Source organism: Scleropages formosus, chromosome 25, assembly GCF_900964775.1.
Source record: "Scleropages formosus chromosome 25, fSclFor1.1, whole genome shotgun sequence".
Classification (NCBI taxonomy): domain Eukaryota; kingdom Metazoa; phylum Chordata; class Actinopteri; order Osteoglossiformes; family Osteoglossidae; genus Scleropages; species Scleropages formosus.
In genome coordinates this window covers 17,314,442-17,332,356 of record NC_041830.1, presented here as the reverse complement: position 1 = coordinate 17,332,356, position 17,915 = coordinate 17,314,442, and the positions used below count along the sequence as shown (strand labels likewise).

The 17,915-nt window shown below is 54.3% G+C and overlaps 1 protein-coding gene across 3 annotated transcripts; it reads left to right on the top strand.

The window, feature by feature from the left end:
* The first annotated feature begins 2,478 nt into the window (after positions 1-2,478).
* Positions 2,479-17,293, top strand: LOC108921413 (one cut domain family member 3-like). 3 transcript variants are annotated; one of them, XM_029249053.1, is made up of 2 exons: positions 2,479-3,595; positions 17,001-17,293. In XM_029249053.1, the coding sequence occupies exons 1-2, from the start codon at positions 2,509-2,511 to the stop codon at positions 17,291-17,293; spliced, it is 1,380 nt and encodes a 459-aa protein (XP_029104886.1). In that variant the 5' UTR covers positions 2,479-2,508. The 3 variants fall into 3 exon arrangements, with proteins under 3 accessions (XP_029104886.1, XP_029104888.1, XP_029104887.1); XM_029249055.1 differs by lacking the exon at positions 17,001-17,293 and adding an exon at positions 7,829-8,066; XM_029249054.1 differs by lacking the exon at positions 17,001-17,293 and adding an exon at positions 7,826-8,066.
* Positions 17,294-17,915: the final 622 nt, after the last annotated feature.

Below are 17,915 nucleotides of genomic sequence, written 5' to 3'. Positions count from 1 at the left end.
TGGAGATTTTCACAAAGGGTATTGAAACAGTTGTACAAAAATATCAAGAATGGTCCGTTTATCTCTTCACAGAATATTTGCCAAATACATAATAAATATGATATAATGTATATGTAATTATATGTAATAAACAGAACGTGGCATTAAATTCCTTGCACAAATTATCATGAAACAAGAGAAAACCGGTTTCAACATCACTCGGGGCAACAAATCACAAAAATGTTGCGTGTAAAAAATTTTGAAACATTCTCACTGTAATCATATTATTATATTTCGTTATAGTTCTATACACGCATTTATCTGACATTTTTCTCCAAAGCGACGTACAATATTTAGCTGCTTACAATTATTTACCCGTTTATACAGCTTGGGAATTTTACTGGAGTAATATAGGGTAAGTACCTTGCTCAAGGGAACTACAGCCGGAGGTGGGATTTGAACTTGCAACCTTTAGGTCGAAAGACAGCAGCTCCAAACATTACTCTTCCCACTGCCCACGCAGAACTGCTTAGTAAAGTAATAATTCATAACAAAAGGTAAAAATAGCTCCCGGATTCATGGGTAAAGGTGTCTGAAATTAATTAAACCAATATTTCGTTTCCTAACATCCAAATAATAATAATAATAATAATAATAATAATAATAATAATAATAATAATTGTCACATTGACAGTTTGTGACAAGTGATCTCCTTAAACTGGACATCGCACAGGTCAGGTCAGAAACCCTAATTAATCAGTGTCAGTCAATACATTGATCGGGTGTGCGAGTCGATGGAGGGGTGGGGGGGGGGGGGCACGTGCAGTGTTTTGGGGAGAAAAGTACTCGAGTATCTCTTCAGGGTCCTGTAGCTGTGACTTCTGAAATAAAAACAGAAATGCTGACGTCTAAAAGCGGCTCCGACACACACACACACACACACACACACACACACACACACACACACACACACACACACTGAACTGTAAAAGCGCGTGTACGAAGCACGCGCGCACGAGTCGAGGCCCACGTGGAGCTCGGGTTTCTCAGCCGGTAGGTGAGGAGCACAGGAGCTCCGCGGGCCCTTAATTCGGAGAACTTTGTGCACCGAACCAGAACCTGGGCCGACGGCCGGGTTCCGACCCTCAAACTCGGTCTTGCGGTGTGGAAACGTCGCCACCCGTTTTGCACGAGCTTCGAAGGAACGAGAGTAAAAAGGCGGTAATAAGATGTCACACACAGTATATATACGTGACTACTGAGGACACCCCCCCTGTCAGCTGGGGGCCTGTGACGGGCCAAAAAAAACGATCCCAAATTGTACCGAATAGTAGGTAAACTAAAGTACTGATATTTTTATTCTTTTCCGAGTGACTTTTCATTCGTTATTTTATCCATAATTTTTATTCTTTGTGACATTTTCGAGATGCAGGTTGATCAGTTGCTGTCATGTTCAGGTCAATTGATCCGCTTTACCGGCCAGCAGCTCCGGCAAATTACTGCGCTTTGACGTTAAAACGGGGCCACAACGAGGTATTTCGCTCGCGCAGCCATCTGTACACACTAGGCGTACTGATCGTCACAGCGCTGGAATATGAAGAGCAAGATTATTATTATTATTATTATTATTATTATTATTATTATTATTCATGTGGACATTCCCAATGCTGTGTACGTCTGTTGACATAATAATACATGATTTAGGGAAATTATTCAGTGTCGTTTGGAGAAAAACCCCGAAATTCAGTGAATTTGCGCTCCGCCTCTTACAAAAGTGCCGGTGCGGTGGACGTAAAACATGTCAAACCAACGATGTTAAAACGCACACTTGAGATTTTTCCACTTTTCTCAATATTTACACCCACGGAGTGTCTCTTTTCTTTTCTTTTCTTTTCTTTTTAATATTTTTTCAGAGCAGGCGCGCGCCACGCTCTTGAGAAGGCCGGACTCTCGCGCCACCCAGGTGACGTCAGGTGACCTAAAGACCGTGTCGGAGCGCGCGAGCTTCTCCCCTGACCCCAGCCTTGCACTTCGCGTCGTCCGCCGCGGGCTCTTGAGCGGCCGAGCGCTTCGCGCGCGCGCACAAGCGCACAAACACTCTCTCGCTCTCTCTCTCTCCCACTCTCTCCCTCACACACACACACACACACACACACACACACACACACATATAGAGGTGCGCGCGCGTGTGTACACATCCACGGCCGAGGCTTCCCCGTGGCAGCGCTGCTGCGCAGCGAGGGAGAGGAAGGGAGGCGCGCGCCACGCGGACGGAACGCGCGCAGCGACCGCGTCCTCGCAGGCAGGAAGAAATCAGCAGCCGAATCATGTCGGACCGACGGACGGACAGAGGGGCGGCGGACGGGATCGATGGATCGGCTCTGAAAGCGCGAGAAATTCGCCGTTAGGAGAGGCTGAGGTGCGAGCGCGCGCGTGTGTGTGTGTGCGTGTGCGTGTGCGTGCGCGAGGCGAGGCGAGGCGAGGCGAGGGGGCGGGAGGGCGGCGGCGGAGATAAAGGCTCGCGCGGCCATGGAGCTCGCGATGGAGAACATCGGCAACCTGCACGGCGCGTCCCACCCGCAGACGGGCGACCTGATGAGCTCCCCGCACGGGCGCCAGTCCTCGCCGCACCGCAACCTGGTGTCCCACGCGCGCCCGTCCATGGTCTCGAGCATGGCGTCCATCCTGGAGGGCGCCGGCGGGGACTACCGGGCGGACCACGCGCTCTCCGGCCACCTGCACTCGGCCATGACCGGCATGTCGTGCGAGTCCGGCATGAGCCTGAGCAGCACGTACGCGACGCTGACCCCCCTGCAGCACCTGCCCCCCATCTCGACCGTGTCCGACAAGTTCCATCACCACCACCACCACCCGCACCCGCACCCGCACCCGCACGCGCACCACCACGCGCACCACCACGCGGCGCACCAGCGCCTGTCCACGGCGGGCAACGTGAGCGGCAGCTTCACCCTCATGCGCGACGACAGGGGACTCGCACCCATGACCAACCTGTACGGCCCCTACCCCAAGGACATGTCCGGCGTGGGCCAGCCGCTGTCGCCGCTCTCCAACGGCCTGGGCTCCCTGCACGGCTCCCAGCAGAGCCTGTCCGCGTACGGGCCCGGCGCGCACCTCCCCGGCGACAAGATGCTCTCCCCGCCGGGCGGGTTCGAGTCCCACGCCGCCATGCTGTCGCGCAGCGAGGAGCACCTGGCGCGCGGCCTCGGCGGGCACGGCCCCGCCGTGATGTCCGGCCTGAACGGCATGCACCCCCACGGCCACGGCCACCTGCACTCGCAGGCCGGCGGCGGGGGGATGCTGGCGGAGCGCGAGAGGCAGCAGCAGGGGCACGCGGGCGCGGGCGCTGGCCCGGCGGCGGAGGAGATCAACACGAAGGAGGTGGCGCAGCGCGTCACGGCCGAGCTGAAGCGCTACAGTATCCCGCAGGCCATCTTCGCGCAGCGGATCCTGTGCCGCTCGCAGGGCACCTTGTCCGACCTGCTGCGGAACCCCAAACCCTGGAGTAAACTGAAATCGGGGCGCGAGACCTTCCGCCGGATGTGGAAGTGGCTGCAGGAGCCCGAGTTCCAGCGCATGTCGGCGCTCAGGCTGGCAGGTGAGTGACGGGCGCGGGGGTCGGGGGTCGGGGGGGTCTGAACTCACTGAGGTGGGGGGACACGTGTGTGTGTGTGTGTGTGTGTGTGTGAGACACATGATGTGGGTCTCGTGGGAGCAGACAGTGAGTCGCGGGCGCTGTCATATTACAACTCCCTCATCGTGATCATGGCCATCGTCGTAATTGTCATCGTCGTGGTCACAGTCACTCACAGTCACAGTGGTCCTCAGTGGTCCTCAGTGGTCCTCGTCCTCCTTCTCCGCGGTAACATGATGTTTGCATCCCTCCGTGATGCGCTGCGCGTGAAACCAAACCAAAAGACAAGACGGAAAGGCTCCAGGTCGGAGGATTGAATTAGAAAATATGATGAAATACTGGAAAACTATGGAAGTACAGTCCTACGGCTGGAATAATTACAACAACGTCGTATTCATAACAAGAATAACAGTAATAATAATAATAATAATAATAATAATAATAGTAATAATAATCATCTGGTCAGTATGAGGGAGGGAATAATCGATTTTCCCTGCACACTCCCTACGGATGGGAGGGGGGTCTTTCTTTAAAGGTCATCTCCGTTTGTGAGACGTGTCCCCCCCTTCCCCCTCGAATCTCCCATCCCTCGGTGGAGCCGGAGTGGGGAGCGCGCGCGTCGAGAGCGCGTCAACCCCCCTCCCCCACCACCACGCTAATCGATACCAGACTTCCCCGCTTCCCTTTATAAAAGTAGCAAACTAATCAATACTTCTGATTTGGTCTAAAACATTGCGGACCCCCCCCCCCTCTCACACACACACGCGCGCGCGCACACATGCACTTGTTAATGCGTATTGAATTAGGCAGGAAGTTATGTTACTGTGGTAAAATTGATTACAGCATTTTCTCGGCTGTAGTTCCGTAGATAAATTGGCGAAGAGACGCGCTTCATTTTTTCAAATGCGACTGTTTTCCGACAGAAAAAGCGCTGGACGCAGCGGGAACCTCGGCAAGTACTTCGTAAAATACATTATTATTATATTTATCATTTCTATTTTTAATAAAAATAGCCTAAGTTAGTCCCACTTTAGTTTTCCAGTGGTGACCTGCAGTGCAGGGTTACGCAACACGATTAATGACCGTATTAATATAGTTTCTTATTCTCTTACTGAAATATTTTCATTTCTGCTTCAGGTACAGAAAATAATGGATTGTTTTAACGGCAAAATAATTATTTAATTAACAAAAATGAAAACGATCAGTGAAGATCTTCCGCATCCCGACTAAATATGTCGCACAGTTGTGTTTCTTGGTGTTTTAAAAGAGCACAAAGATTTTAATGTCCTTTTATTAATCTGAATTTTGGCAAAGGGACGAAGGATAGAACAGCGCTCCTTTTCCCAGCTGCAGAAACAGGGAAAAAAGCCCCAAAAGGGACCCGAACCCAGTGTGTGTTGGTGCAGCACACGGAAGGAAAGCACACAAAAAGTTCCTGATGTCCCTGAAATAGTGACAGGTGCCGCCGCGCGCTTCCACTAGTTCACGCTGATAAATAAGTTTGATCGTATCAATGAGGGCGAATAAGAGTCAGGAATAAAAAGTGCACAAGTTCGGCTTCCACAGGTCTGACGGACACGGGTGGCATGTATGAAAAGTGCGGGCAAAGTGATCGCAGCCTGATAGGGCCGCTGGAACCGATGAGCTGATCAATATGATCAATAAGCTGGAAGTGGGACTCGAGCCTTTCGGGGCCCTTTGCTCTCCTTGTCCACGTGTGAGGAGCGCAGTTACGGTGGAACCCATGTGGAGCGACCCTGGGGGGGGAGGGGGGGGGGGGAGGAGAGGTTCCTTGTCTAAGACAAGTGCAGAATGCAGCAGAAGCTACAAAACATTGTTTAAAATAACGATTTTTTATTGCCGTAACATCTGAGAGTGAAACATGTCAACTGGAGACCGTGCGGATGCAGAATCCAAAGTGCGTCACAGCACAAAGTGAACGATGATGAACGTGAGGAGAACTGTATGGAGTGGACGGGCTATGAAAGGTGGACACGGAGAGACACGGAGACACGTGGAGAGACACGGAGACACACGGAGAGACACGGAGAGACACGGAAAGACACAGAAAGTCACGGCGCGAGAGGCTTCGATGAGCACGAGGGTTTAATTAAAGCGCTATTGCGGCATATTTCAGCGCCGCTCGATGCTCTATTGAGAGGAGCTTAATGGCTTGTGAACGGCTCCCTACATGTTTACAAGGTCCAGAGATTTAAACACTTAAATAGGCTCGTCTCCTTGGACGCCGTCGGCCCGACACCCCTCCCCCTCCCCGCGGGCCCCGTACCCGCACGGCTTCCTCCTTGGGACGGAGGCGTCCGAAGCTGAGGTCTGAGGTCGAATCCGCGCTCCGAAGCGAGATGTCCGTGTCGCAAAGATGCTGCAACGCGGAACCAACGTCTTTCGCTCGAAGACGCGGCGCGCCGGCCTTCGCTTGGGAACGAAGGCCGGCGGCGGTCGTGAACAGCGGTCCGGAGGAGGAATGCTGTTTTTACCATAGCGATACGGCGGCGGCATTTGCTTGTGTGGCGGCAGTAGGTTCTGCACACGTACGGCGAATGATGTGCGTCCTGCCGGCGCGTAAAAGTGCCCTGTGTTTTCCAAGGGCTTCACCGGACGCTGCGCTGCCGTGTGTCACGTTGCAGGTGCTGTCAGCCCTGGCCAACGAGTCGTCCGTAGGGCGTTTACATTTAGGCTCCATCTCCTGCATGTCCAGGTTACCAGCTGGTAGGGGTCTCTGTGTGTGTGTGTGTGTGTGTGTGTGCGCGCGCGCGCTCCGGGAGGGAGTGCTGGACCACGCTCGCTCCAATACCTCAATCAATATATTCAAATCGGCATTCCGAATTCGTCAGTGTTGCGTGGATCAATTCATTTGTCTCCCTCTGGCTATTTATAAATTAATGTGGTGGGATGTCACACCAAACATTCGACAGGGAAACACGGTAAGGAGGCCGGAGGGGAAGCCACGCGCACGAGATTTTTACAGTAAAAAGTGTGTGTGTGTATATATATATGGTGGTTTATATATATATATGTATAAACAGTTCTTACGCAGCGAAGGTCATTTCCTGCATTTGTTTGGGTGGGTGCGTGCGGCGTCCTGGGGCGACGGACAGCGCAAAGGTCGGAGATCAGCTCACACCGCTTCCCGATACTCCAGCAGACGGCGTGCTCCGTGTGTGTGTGAGACATTGGCGACTGCGGGGGTTCTCGCCCCGCCTCAGACGACCGCGAGCGAATTAATGACCTGCGTTGAACGAATCCCTTAGTCATGTTGATGCGGGAGAGTTGCTCGCCCCTGGGGGGGGAGGGGGGGCAAGCGGCCGTCCCGCTTCCTCATTCGCGTCACGCCGTCCAGGTGGATCGGTTAATGTCTCCTTTAGCGGAACTAAGAGCAGCGACTTAATCACACCTGCAGCCGGAGTTCAGGAGCTTCGGGCCGCATTCGAACCCGTGACTGATTTGAGCCTCAGAGCTGCACTGTCCAGCTGAACGTGGCTCCCTGCATGTCGAATTCGCACGTGACACTTAGGAGCGTCTGGAAAAGGTCACTGGGTGTTTTTATTATTAAACCCCAGGGTCCATCTGCCTTATTTATTTATATATATACACACACACACACACCTGAACCGCTTGTCCCATACAGGATTGCAGGGAGCCAGAATCTAGCACAGCAACACAGGGCACAAGGCTGGAGGGAGAGGGGACGCACCCAGGACGGGACGCCAGTCAATCGCAAGGCACCCCGAGCGGGACTCGAACCCCAGACCCACCGGAGAGCAGGACCCGGTCCAACCCACTGCACCCCCACACCCCCACACCCCCACCTTATACACCCCAGCACGTTTATTTCCTAAATTCCAACCCACATGTGGGATTTTTCAAATTAACTTCCCACTATCAGCTCTAACATCGCCATCGAATTCCTTTTATTTTTCTCGAGTCTCCGTCCCCACAGGCGCCTCGGAGCACTTGAGAAAGCATCATTCGGGAAGCACGGGTAGATGCTCCCTGCTTTCTCACGGCGGATCTAGCATGTTTCCAAGTTGTACCGAAACGTTGCGGGGGACGAACTGAGAAGACGGGGCTTCGCCCAGTGACGGCAATTAGGGGGACGCCCAGAATACTGGGATGAACCCTTTCGGCCCGTTCGGCACCGGGCCCCACCTTCGTCTCACAACAGCTGTCCTCCAGCAGGTCCGAAAGGAAGGGACCGAAGACACGAAGCACGTTCTACGCACCCCTTGTCTGCGTATAACTGTAGAGGAGAAAGAGCAGAGGAGCCCCTCAACAGAGATGTTCCCACTGAACAGCCAGCGGCGCCGCAGACATCGGGCGGAACCCGAGCGCAAAGGCGGCTGGACGGTGGGGGCTGCAGTTAAAGATTGCACTGTGGGTGCGAACCCATTCGTCCGTCCTGCACCCGTGTTGAATTCCACGCTCCATCTCAATGTATTTGGTCGGGTCAATAAAGCAGTGATCAATACAGATGGCCATTTCATCTATCAATTATTCCGGTCGAGCGCTCCCAGCCGTCACGCTCTCGCTCGCTCTGCAGGGATTGGTGGCCGAGTGCCGGTGGGGGGTGGGGGGTGGGGCGTGAGGCCGGAGGACCCAGACTGCGCGCGGCGACGCAGGCGTGCAGGACTGCCTCTGTGCCTCGACCCCACAACCTCCTCATCTCCCTTCTCTCCCCCCTGGAAAAGGCCGTCCGGTCTGTCTCGGGAGCCGGTTGCATCTGGAGGACATGCGTGCCCATCTGTCCAGCCTCAAGACCAGTTTGTCCTGTGTCTCATGCAGGGACAGGTCATATCAAAGATGCGTCCATTGGAGATGTGAGCGTGGCTATGAGGGAGAAAGGGGTGTCGCTAAGCAATGGGGTGGGGTTATGCGTGAGATGGGTGTGGCTATGAGAGAGAAAGGGGTGTGGCTAAGCAATGGGGTGGGGTTATTAAGAGAGAAGGGTGTGGCTTATACAAGACAAATCTACTCCACACGTCAGGCATATGACCCCAAACACAAGTGCTCCACATGAAAGGGGGATTCATCTAGATTGTTCTAGAGTCCACAGTCCCAGCGTTCCATGTCAGCAAAATATGCAATCATTTCAGATGCCTTTGTGACACGTATGAGTGATAAAGGGCGCAGCAGTACAGCGAGTAGCGCTGCTGTCTCATAGCACCTGGGTGGTGCAAGAGGACGTGGGTTCGATCCCCACTCAGTCTATGTGCAGTTTCCATGTTCTCCCTGTGTCTGTGTGGGTTTCCTCTGGGTGCTCTGGTTTCCTCCCACAGTTTAAAGACATGCTGTTCAGGTTCACCCATATTGTGTGAGTGATAGAGAGAGTGTGTGTGTTCCACTGATGTATGGATGAGTGACCCATTGTAAGTAGTGTATCTAGCAGTGTAAGTCACCACGGTGAATAAAGTATGGGCAGGTTACGCTACGTAGAGTTTGTTGGAAGTCGCTTTGAAGAAAAGTGTCTCATAAATAAATAAATGTAAACGAAAAAAGTAGCCAATGGTTGTAAAAAAAAAAAAAAAACCCAATATACTCCAGACAAAAGGGAATGCAGTTAACACTTCAGCACCAGCTACAGCATCTTGTCATGTGACACACAGAAGGCTTTGCTGAGAAAGTCGGCTGAAACGGCGAATGTACGCATTGGACTAAATCTGCTGACACGGCACTTTGAGGGGCAAGACTGGAGAAGAAAATGTGATTTTACTTTGTGTGTGTGTGTGTGTGTGTGTGTGTGTGTGTGTGTGTGTGTGTGTGAGAGAGAGAGGGGGAAGGAGAGGCTGAGCTGAAGCACCTCAAAGCTGTCAGCTGACATTACGCTCTAGCTGAATATGAACGAGCTTCTCCCGAACCGTGTGAAGAACACACACCGAGCACGAGAACCGCGCGGTCATTAGAGCCAAACGTAAGTGACGCCTCGTATGGATTTCGCAGGAAACAACAGCGCGACAAGTCGAGGGTCCAGCAGGTGCAGAGCGGACGTCGCTAAGTGCTCGTTATCGGGCCGACAAGGTCGCTCACGCACCGAGCTCCGAATAACGGTCCCCGGCAGCAGCAGAGACCGCACGAGACCCGGTCGCGGCGGAAGCGGCGTCGTAACCCGACGGCAGGATCGATACGCCGAGGCCCGTCGACACGGCCGGCGGGCCTCGACGAGTCGCCCCGCGGAAGAAAAATCTGCAGACTTCCGTGAGATGGAGGCTGTCGCCCCCCCCGACCTCCGCACTGCAGTCACGCACTCAAACTCACCAGATGTGTTTTAAGAAAAGCAAACGAAAAGATCCCTGGTGTGCGATGAGGAGCTCCGACTCCGGAGGAATCGCTACATATTGTTATTGTGCAGTATATAATATACATTAATAGACAGCGTGGCACTCAGCATGGACTTCGCTACTGTTTTATTTACATTTATAGAGGATTTCTGTGATGCACACACCCAGACCGAAAAGGAAGGGGGCGGGGCCAAGCAGGTTGGCCACACCCACACACCTGCTCCCCTTCCACCTTGACTCCATGACCATGAATCCATGAGTACTTGTGCGAGAAGGACATCGAGCCGGAAGTAACCGGTGACAAAACTGAGCTCATGAGGCTTTACAAGTGCACCAAAAAGCAGGAATAAAAAAAAAAAAGGTTGAAGATGTTTCTGCCGGGACTCGACCCCTCGGACCTGTTGGCCCCCCGATGAGGATGCGGAGCGACGCTTCCTGCACGAGGGCTTCGGCGTTCAGGAACACACTCCCCGCACACGTACAGCTCGAGGAGGATTCGTGAGGACGGCGGGGGGTTGCGGTCCCGTGGAGCCGTCGCCCTCCGCCCCCCCCCGCCCGCCCCTCGACCCGGTCTCCCCGGTCTCCCCGGCACCCTTCGTTCCACCAGCGTGGTCAAGCCGCTGTGACGTCAGACCGCAGCTGGTGTCCAGGAACAGGCGGTGTGGACAAGGGAGCTGTCCAACATGTTCTGATGCTACCGCCACACTGCCAGTTACATGCAGGCGATGCACCTTCACCCTGCCCCCCCCCCCCCCCCCCAGGGGTGGGGACCTTCAGAGGGGCAGAATGCAGCAGCTCTGTGGACCGGACTGAGCGGAGAGGATGGAGCATCTCAGGGCTACAGCACATTGAGGGGTTCGGCGAAAATTCTGAGGATTTTGATTTTTAAAAATTTTTTCTTTCGAGGAGCCGGGCGGAGGAGGGCTGCTGAAGTGATCGATAGTCACTTTAATAATTAATAAGTGGGGAGAGGAGGGGGCACCGGGGGAGCCGCTTCTCTGTGAGGCCAAAGACCGGAGCTGATGCCCCCCCCCGTGTCACGACTGCACGTTCGGTGTCGTTATGTGTGTATCTGAGGGCGGAGCACAAGAGCTGAGCGGGGCTCCATCTCACTCCATCTGGGTTGCTGGGACTGAGGGCAGCAGCCTGCGTGGGGAAAGTACCCTCCCCCCTCGCCCGTGTGCGTGTGTGAGATTGGGTTATGAGTGTGTCTGCGCTATACATTGTTGAGGCAGAAACGACTGGCTCTGAATCTGTATTGATTTCCTTTCCCCCCCGGCCTCTGCCTTCCATCGCCGGAGCGGCAACAGCGCCGAGGAGCCGAGCCCCCCCCCCCCGGCACACGCGCGCACACACACACACAGAGCACCATCGGCGGCCTCCTCCTGTGCACAGCTTTGTCTCGTACCTGCGTCCGGCCCGTGCGCCTTCCACCGCATCCTCACACACGGTGACCCTCGAAAGGAGAGTTTAACGCGTATCGATTTCAACGCATCGTTACTCGTGTTAATATGAAACAGCGGGGAAAATACTGCGGCTTCCCTACGGCCCTCGCAGGCAGCTGGAGTTCCCCGCGCTTCCTTTGCTTCCGGGAGACGCCAAATGATGCTTTTCGAAGCGCCGAGCTCCCCGAATGACGCGGCCCGCTCTTGACCCGCTCCCGCCGGCAGAACCCGGCTCGGCGGCGCGGCCGTAAGGGGAGACGGCGTGTCCTTTGCGCGCGGGATCCGCGAGGCTGCGTCGCGCCGGCCCTCCGTAGCGTGTCGCAGGGCCACGTGCGCTGGGATCGATACCATCGCCGTCAAAGCCAACTCCCCAGCGGCCCGGGACACGCAGGCCTCCACCGTCACCTTCGTCCCCACGCGCACGCGCACGCAGCACAACAGCCGTGATGCACCTTGGATGCACCCCGGTTCGCTTCAGCGTTTCACTTCCGTTATGCTTCTCTTGCAAACGTGATGAAAATCGCATCTTATTTGTCCCGGAAAACGGTTAAAACGACTCTTTGGACGGAAATTGTCCATTTTCTTGTGTTCATTCTAATAAAACTCCCGCCGCCCTGGCCGCGCTGTCCGACGCTCGTCGGAGGATCTCGTACCCGAGGTGTCGGAGTTGTCACGCTGGCGTCGATGGGCTTCACGCGCCGAAAGTGCGCCGTGACCGAAGCGGCCTCGTTAATTCAGCGCTCGTGCATCGGCGCTGTCCCGCACGTCCATCTCAAGGGTCCGAACCCCGCACGTCCATCCTGCAGAGCTTAACGGCTCAGGAGACACGGCCCAGGATCCCACTTCTGACACCGATGCCATGTGTCCCAGTGGTCTGACAAGGACCTTTTACTGGTCTTTTACTGTGCTCTCCTTCCCATGTGGTGGTGATGCTGCTCACCTGAGTGGTGTCCTCCTCCTTGCCCTCCTCCTACTCCTCACTGGGAGGAAGCTGCAGAATAACAACTGTCTTTCGAGTTCAAACACGCGCGCGCACACGCACACACACACACAGAGGCGGTGCAGTGATGCAGTGATGCAGAGCCCCCCCCACCCACCCACCCATCCATCCGGGTGACACCTGGTCCATTTCGCCCCACTGCTCTCACAGCTCGGCGCTCATTAGAGGTCCGTTAAGGGCCGTTTAACGGCTCGTGTGGCACGAGCGCGCGCACGTGCCACACGGAGAGAGTGTCTCTCAGCCGCGCGGAAACACGGACGGAGAGAGGAACGGAAAGGCCGCTTGGACACGAGCGCGTGACCGCGATGAAGACCAGTAAGATGTCAGATGTATGAACGTCATTAGAAACAGAGTTTTTTTTTCCAGAGGTCATAGTGGAAGATCATGTGTTTCCGTCTTTACGCATAATAATAATAATAATAATAAGAAGAAGAATAGGCGAACATATAATTGAATAAAATATTTCACTTACATAATTTTATACTGAACTTTGGTCATTGTCTATTTAGCTGATATCACAATATCGCAATTATTTGATGACCATTATTATTTACTTATTTTTGTTATTCTCGCCAGCAGCGAGCAACAGAAGTACAATAATTATGACAAGAACATAAAAGATTAATTTCCAGGTGTGATAAAACGCGAGAAAGAAACTGGAGAGAGAAAAAGGCTCAAAACTCCCTCCCTGCTGCTGCTGCGTCCAAAGTGCGCACTTTTTTAAAGGTAAAATCAGTGATCGAGTCTCACGAGGAAAGTTATCAATTAATAAAATATACACAGGAAGATCGGCAATAATTGAATAAACTGCGTGCGACTTGAATCGATTTTATGCAGTAAATGTACAGTAATAATGTAGTAATAGAGTGAAAAATAACCTTTTCCATATACTGTAATATTATTTGCGCTGAAATGGAAGTGAAACCGGTCACGTTTCTGTATCGGACATGAAATGAAACACAAATTAATGTTCTAATGTAGCGGGACACACATTGGACACACATTGGACACACTGTGGACACATTATCATGTCGCTCGCGCCGCACGCGCCTGCCTTCTTGCGCAACAACGAGAAAAATTTACCACGCACGATTTACCCTATTTCACGCGTTACCTGTTTCACTGTAGGATGCATCGATGACACTTTCCGATCGCGTGGAACTGATCAGGTCTAATCGATGACAAGCGCGCGCAGCAGATGCGGGTTTTACTCGTCGTGTGGTCTGCGCTGTTCCGGCGTTTCACCTCATTTTTTACCATAGCATATGGCCGCAAACTTGACCTAAAGCAGGGTAAAGTACCGTCTGGGCGGAGAGCGAAGGTCCATTGGACACATCCGAGTAAACAAATCAGGGTACACGGCAGGGTGTGGTAAAAAGTGTCCGTTTGCACCCCGATCTCAACGCGCCCCAATAACCGATCAGTGTGATCGATTGGGGGGGGGGGCATAGACTTTACTGCGCTGTCCTGACTCAAGTACCAGGGTAACATGAGTGACAAAGTGTGACAAAAGCTCGTGCAGCAGGTAAATCACCCTGCGCTTACACACACACACACACACACACACACACACACACACACGCGTGTGAAAATGTTCATCAACCCCCGACCACAAAACTTAGTATCTTATAACATTTTTCCCGAAACGTGTAACATTTACCTCCCAATGATGTGACGCATGAAAACGAGGTAAAAGGACAACATTAAAGTGGGAGCTCAACGGCACATAGATACGTTAAAATAGTGTAAACGTGTGTGTGTGTGTGTGTGTGTGTCTAGTGGGGGAGTGACAGTCCTGCCCGCTTCGCTTCATATCTGCGGCCCCCGCTGCAGCCCCCTGATCAATAACCCCGCCCCCCCGGTGTGGCACGCGCTCATCTCCACGGCCCATAATTAATAAACTCGAATTAATTGAAGGCGCGAGATGAAGGTCGTAGTGAAGGCGACGTGTGTTTTATTTCTTACCACATTGATTGTGTGTTTCAGCTCCTGTTTCCTCGGCTCGCGTGTGTCGTTTATTGTTCCGAAATCAGAACGTTGGTGTAACACGTCATTAATGATATTAATGATATTTAATTCGTAAGGATCGTAACTGATCTCTCCTTTATTATAACTCTCAGTCCCTGCCTTGTGTCGCTGTTTCCCACACACGCGCACACACACACACACACACACACACACACACACACACACACACACGGTTCTTCCGTTTCAGGTTACGCGCAGACCCCCCCCCACGTGGCCCTCCCACGCGCCCTTGGCCACTATCGGCCCGTCCATCTCTCCAACTTTGCTACAGTCCAGTAAATAAAGAAATCCCACCAGCTGGTGCTGCTGTGTGTGTGTGTGTGTGTGTGTGTGTGTGTGTGTGTGTGTTTGGGGGAGGGGAGAGTGCAAAGGTGAAGAGAAGCCCAGTGGATCACACCTCACACACCTGGAGCAGGCAACGCAACAGGGTGTTGAACCGCATGAATGGAGAAGAACAAAGAGTGATGAGCCAACGGGGTCATGGTGGTCCAGAGCCTATCCTGGAACCACAGGGTGGGGTGGGGTGGGACCTGTCCTGGGCCTAGGGTACAAGGTAATGCCCCCCGACACACACACACACACACACACACACACACACACACACACACACACACACACACCTCTGCAGTGTGAGGGGAAACCAGAGCACCAAGCGGAAAAGCGACGGACACTGAGAGAACATGCAGCGAAGGGTTGAGGAGAGCAGGTGGAGGCGCTGTGGCGCTGCACTCCCGATTCCTGCGCAAACGGCGAGGGCGGGGGGCGGCAGGGTGTATTACATTACTACTTTATTAGAACCAATTGTCCCTCGTTACACTGAAGACGAGTCAGTGTGAGACGCCTGGAGCGCAACCGCTGGGCCCTTTGAGCGAAGAAGGCGCCGCACAGTGCTTTTAGTGTGTGTGTTTCTGTGTGTGTGTGTGTGTGTCTGTTTCTTGGCGGAGGTTACAGTGACTCTGTCACACTTGGCACAAGATTAGAAACAAAGTTATACTTACATTTGCATTTATTCATTGTTCACTTTTCTCCAAGACAGCTGTGTAATCCGGTACATGAGCACACACACACACACACACACACACACACACACACAACTACTGAAGCATGCCTTTTTTATAGTCATGGTGCACATGAAAACAACAGAGCCCCAGGGAGTCAGCGTGGCCTAGGAACCGGTTGGTTTCCAGTTCTAAACCCACAATAGCAGGTAGAAGCAGCTGGTCGGGGCCTGAAAGTCCACTGCGAGCGAGAAACGCGGTTTCTGCGCAGATCATCTAAAGAGGGCCAAGAGACACACTCACTGGCACCCACACACACACACACACACTCACGCACACAGGCAAAGGGAAGGAGGAGAAACGCAGTTCCTCCAGCTGCTGGTCCAGCCGCTGCGCTCGCGGTGCACAGGTTGGACCTACAAGTACGAGCAGCAGGCAGCGCTGCGGTGTAGGACTCAGACTTCCTCCTCCTTCTCCTCCTCACCATCATCGTCATCAATCAGATACTTTTCTTTAAAGTCACTTACAGCGTGAGGGCTGAGCACCAAGATGCATACACGGATTTACCCATCAGGGTCATTTGTACCGCGGTATTCCGAGTGCAAGCCATCTGCTGACACGTAACCTGAAGGTTGCTGGTTCAGATCCCACCCCGCCTCCTGCTATAATACTCTCGACTGAGGTCCTCACCCTGCTCTATAAATACAGGCTGCAGGGCCGCTTTGCCGACTGCGCGTCTCTCTCTCTCTCTCTCTCTCTCTCTCTCTCTCTTTCTCTCTCTCTCTCTCTCTCTCTCTCGCACCGCGCGCTTTTCCCGCACTTTCCGGGCTCGAGCTCTAAAAGCTGCAATGATCGATTTCTTCCCCCCGCTGTGCGCGGCGCACGTGGTTCAGTAATCAGGGCTCCCATCCCGACCGATCGATCTCATTGATCGCGCGCGTCCCAGCAGCAGGAGGAGGAGGAGAAGAAGGAGGAGGAGGCGCGCGCGCTCCGGGACACCGAGGCCCGCTGCTGCCACCCACAGGCGGACGGTGGAAACGCGCTGTTGCGCAGGAACACGGACCAGGCGGCTGGAGAGAGACGGGGATGTAAACCTATGACAGACTGGCACTGTGGGGGAGGGGGTGACATGGGTAGAGATATTAAAATCACAGGTGGGGTGGGGGTCGCCGAGGCGGCTGTGGTAAATAGGCCCCCCCCATGGTCCACCGATTTCTGGGCACCACTCCCCGGATCGAAACCCCCGCAGGGTGCAGCCCCCACTTCCACACATTGTGCCCCCCCCAGAGACCACCCAAAGCAGAGGATGAGACCCTGATCATCACACTGATTTACCCAATTGTAGAGCAGGGTAATTTTTACTGTATCAGTTGAGGGTAAATACCTTAAGAGCACCGCGGCAGCCACTTGGATTCGAACCCACAACCCACACGCTAACCCCCGTAGACCAAGCAAAGAGCGGAGGTGCTCGCAGCACTGACCCCCAGCGGGCACCGCACTTCTCTCAGCGGGGGTGAGCGGAAACATCCGGAACACGCAGCGACGTGCTAACGAGTGTCTCTCTGTCCCCCCCCGCCCCGCCCCCCCGCCGCCACGTGCGTCCAGCCTGCAAGCGGAAGGAGCAGGAGCAGCACAAGGAGCGCGCGCTGGCGCCCAAGAAGCAGCGGCTCGTCTTCACGGACCTGCAGCGGCGGACGCTCATCGCCATCTTCAAGGAGAACAAACGTCCCTCCAAGGAGATGCAGGTGACCATCTCACAGCAGCTGGGTCTCGAGCTCAACACCGTCAGCAACTTCTTCATGAACGCGCGGCGTCGCTGCGTCGACCGCTGGCAGGAGGAGCACGGCGCGAGCCCCGCCCAGCCGGGCACGTCGGCCACCTCCTTCTCCAAGGCCTGAGGGGAGGCGCCCGCCATCTCTCGCCGTGCCCCAAGCCCCCTCCCCCGACGGACCGCCAGCGAACGAAGAGAAGAAGGGGCTCTCTCTTTCTCTCTCTCACACACGCACACACACGCACACACACGCACGCCCGCCCACCCACATGAGCCTGGTTCTGTCAGCCGCGTTGCGAGGTCACGCCGGGCCTCCGCTCGTTCATCCCGACGTTCACGGCAATAAGGGGGGGTGGGGACACCCGGGACACCCAGTGGCTCTGGGGGACATTGACCCCGATGCACAAAGAGACTCCGCCTCCACATCTCCGGGTCACGTGGCACAGCACTCGGAAGAGAACCAGGTCGCCATCGATGCAGCAACCGGGGGAGGAGTCACAGGAAGCCTGGTCCAGCTCTATATTTTTGCACAGACAACCAGGGCGGATTTGGGTCGACTCCCTTTGGTTTCTCTTGACCGGCTTCCTGGAGTTTGGGCCCCTCGTGAAAAAGCAGCCCTCAGACGTTCCCATGTTCAGCACAGGGCGAGAGCGCCACCCGCAGGCTGAGGCTTAGAAAACAGGCGTCTCCCCACTGCTACATTGAAAGAGGCGCAACGGTTCACGGGTTCGGGCGCTCAGCCGGTCACT

Coding starts and splice junctions, on each gene's coding strand:
- LOC108921413 (XM_029249053.1), top strand. CDS start 2,509: ATGGAGCTCGCGATGGAGAACATCGGCAACCTGCACGGCGCGTCCCAC. Junction 3,596..17,000: donor GTCGGCGCTCAGGCTGGCAG/GTGAGTGACGGG, acceptor ACGTGCGTCCAG/CCTGCAAGCGGAAGGAGCAG.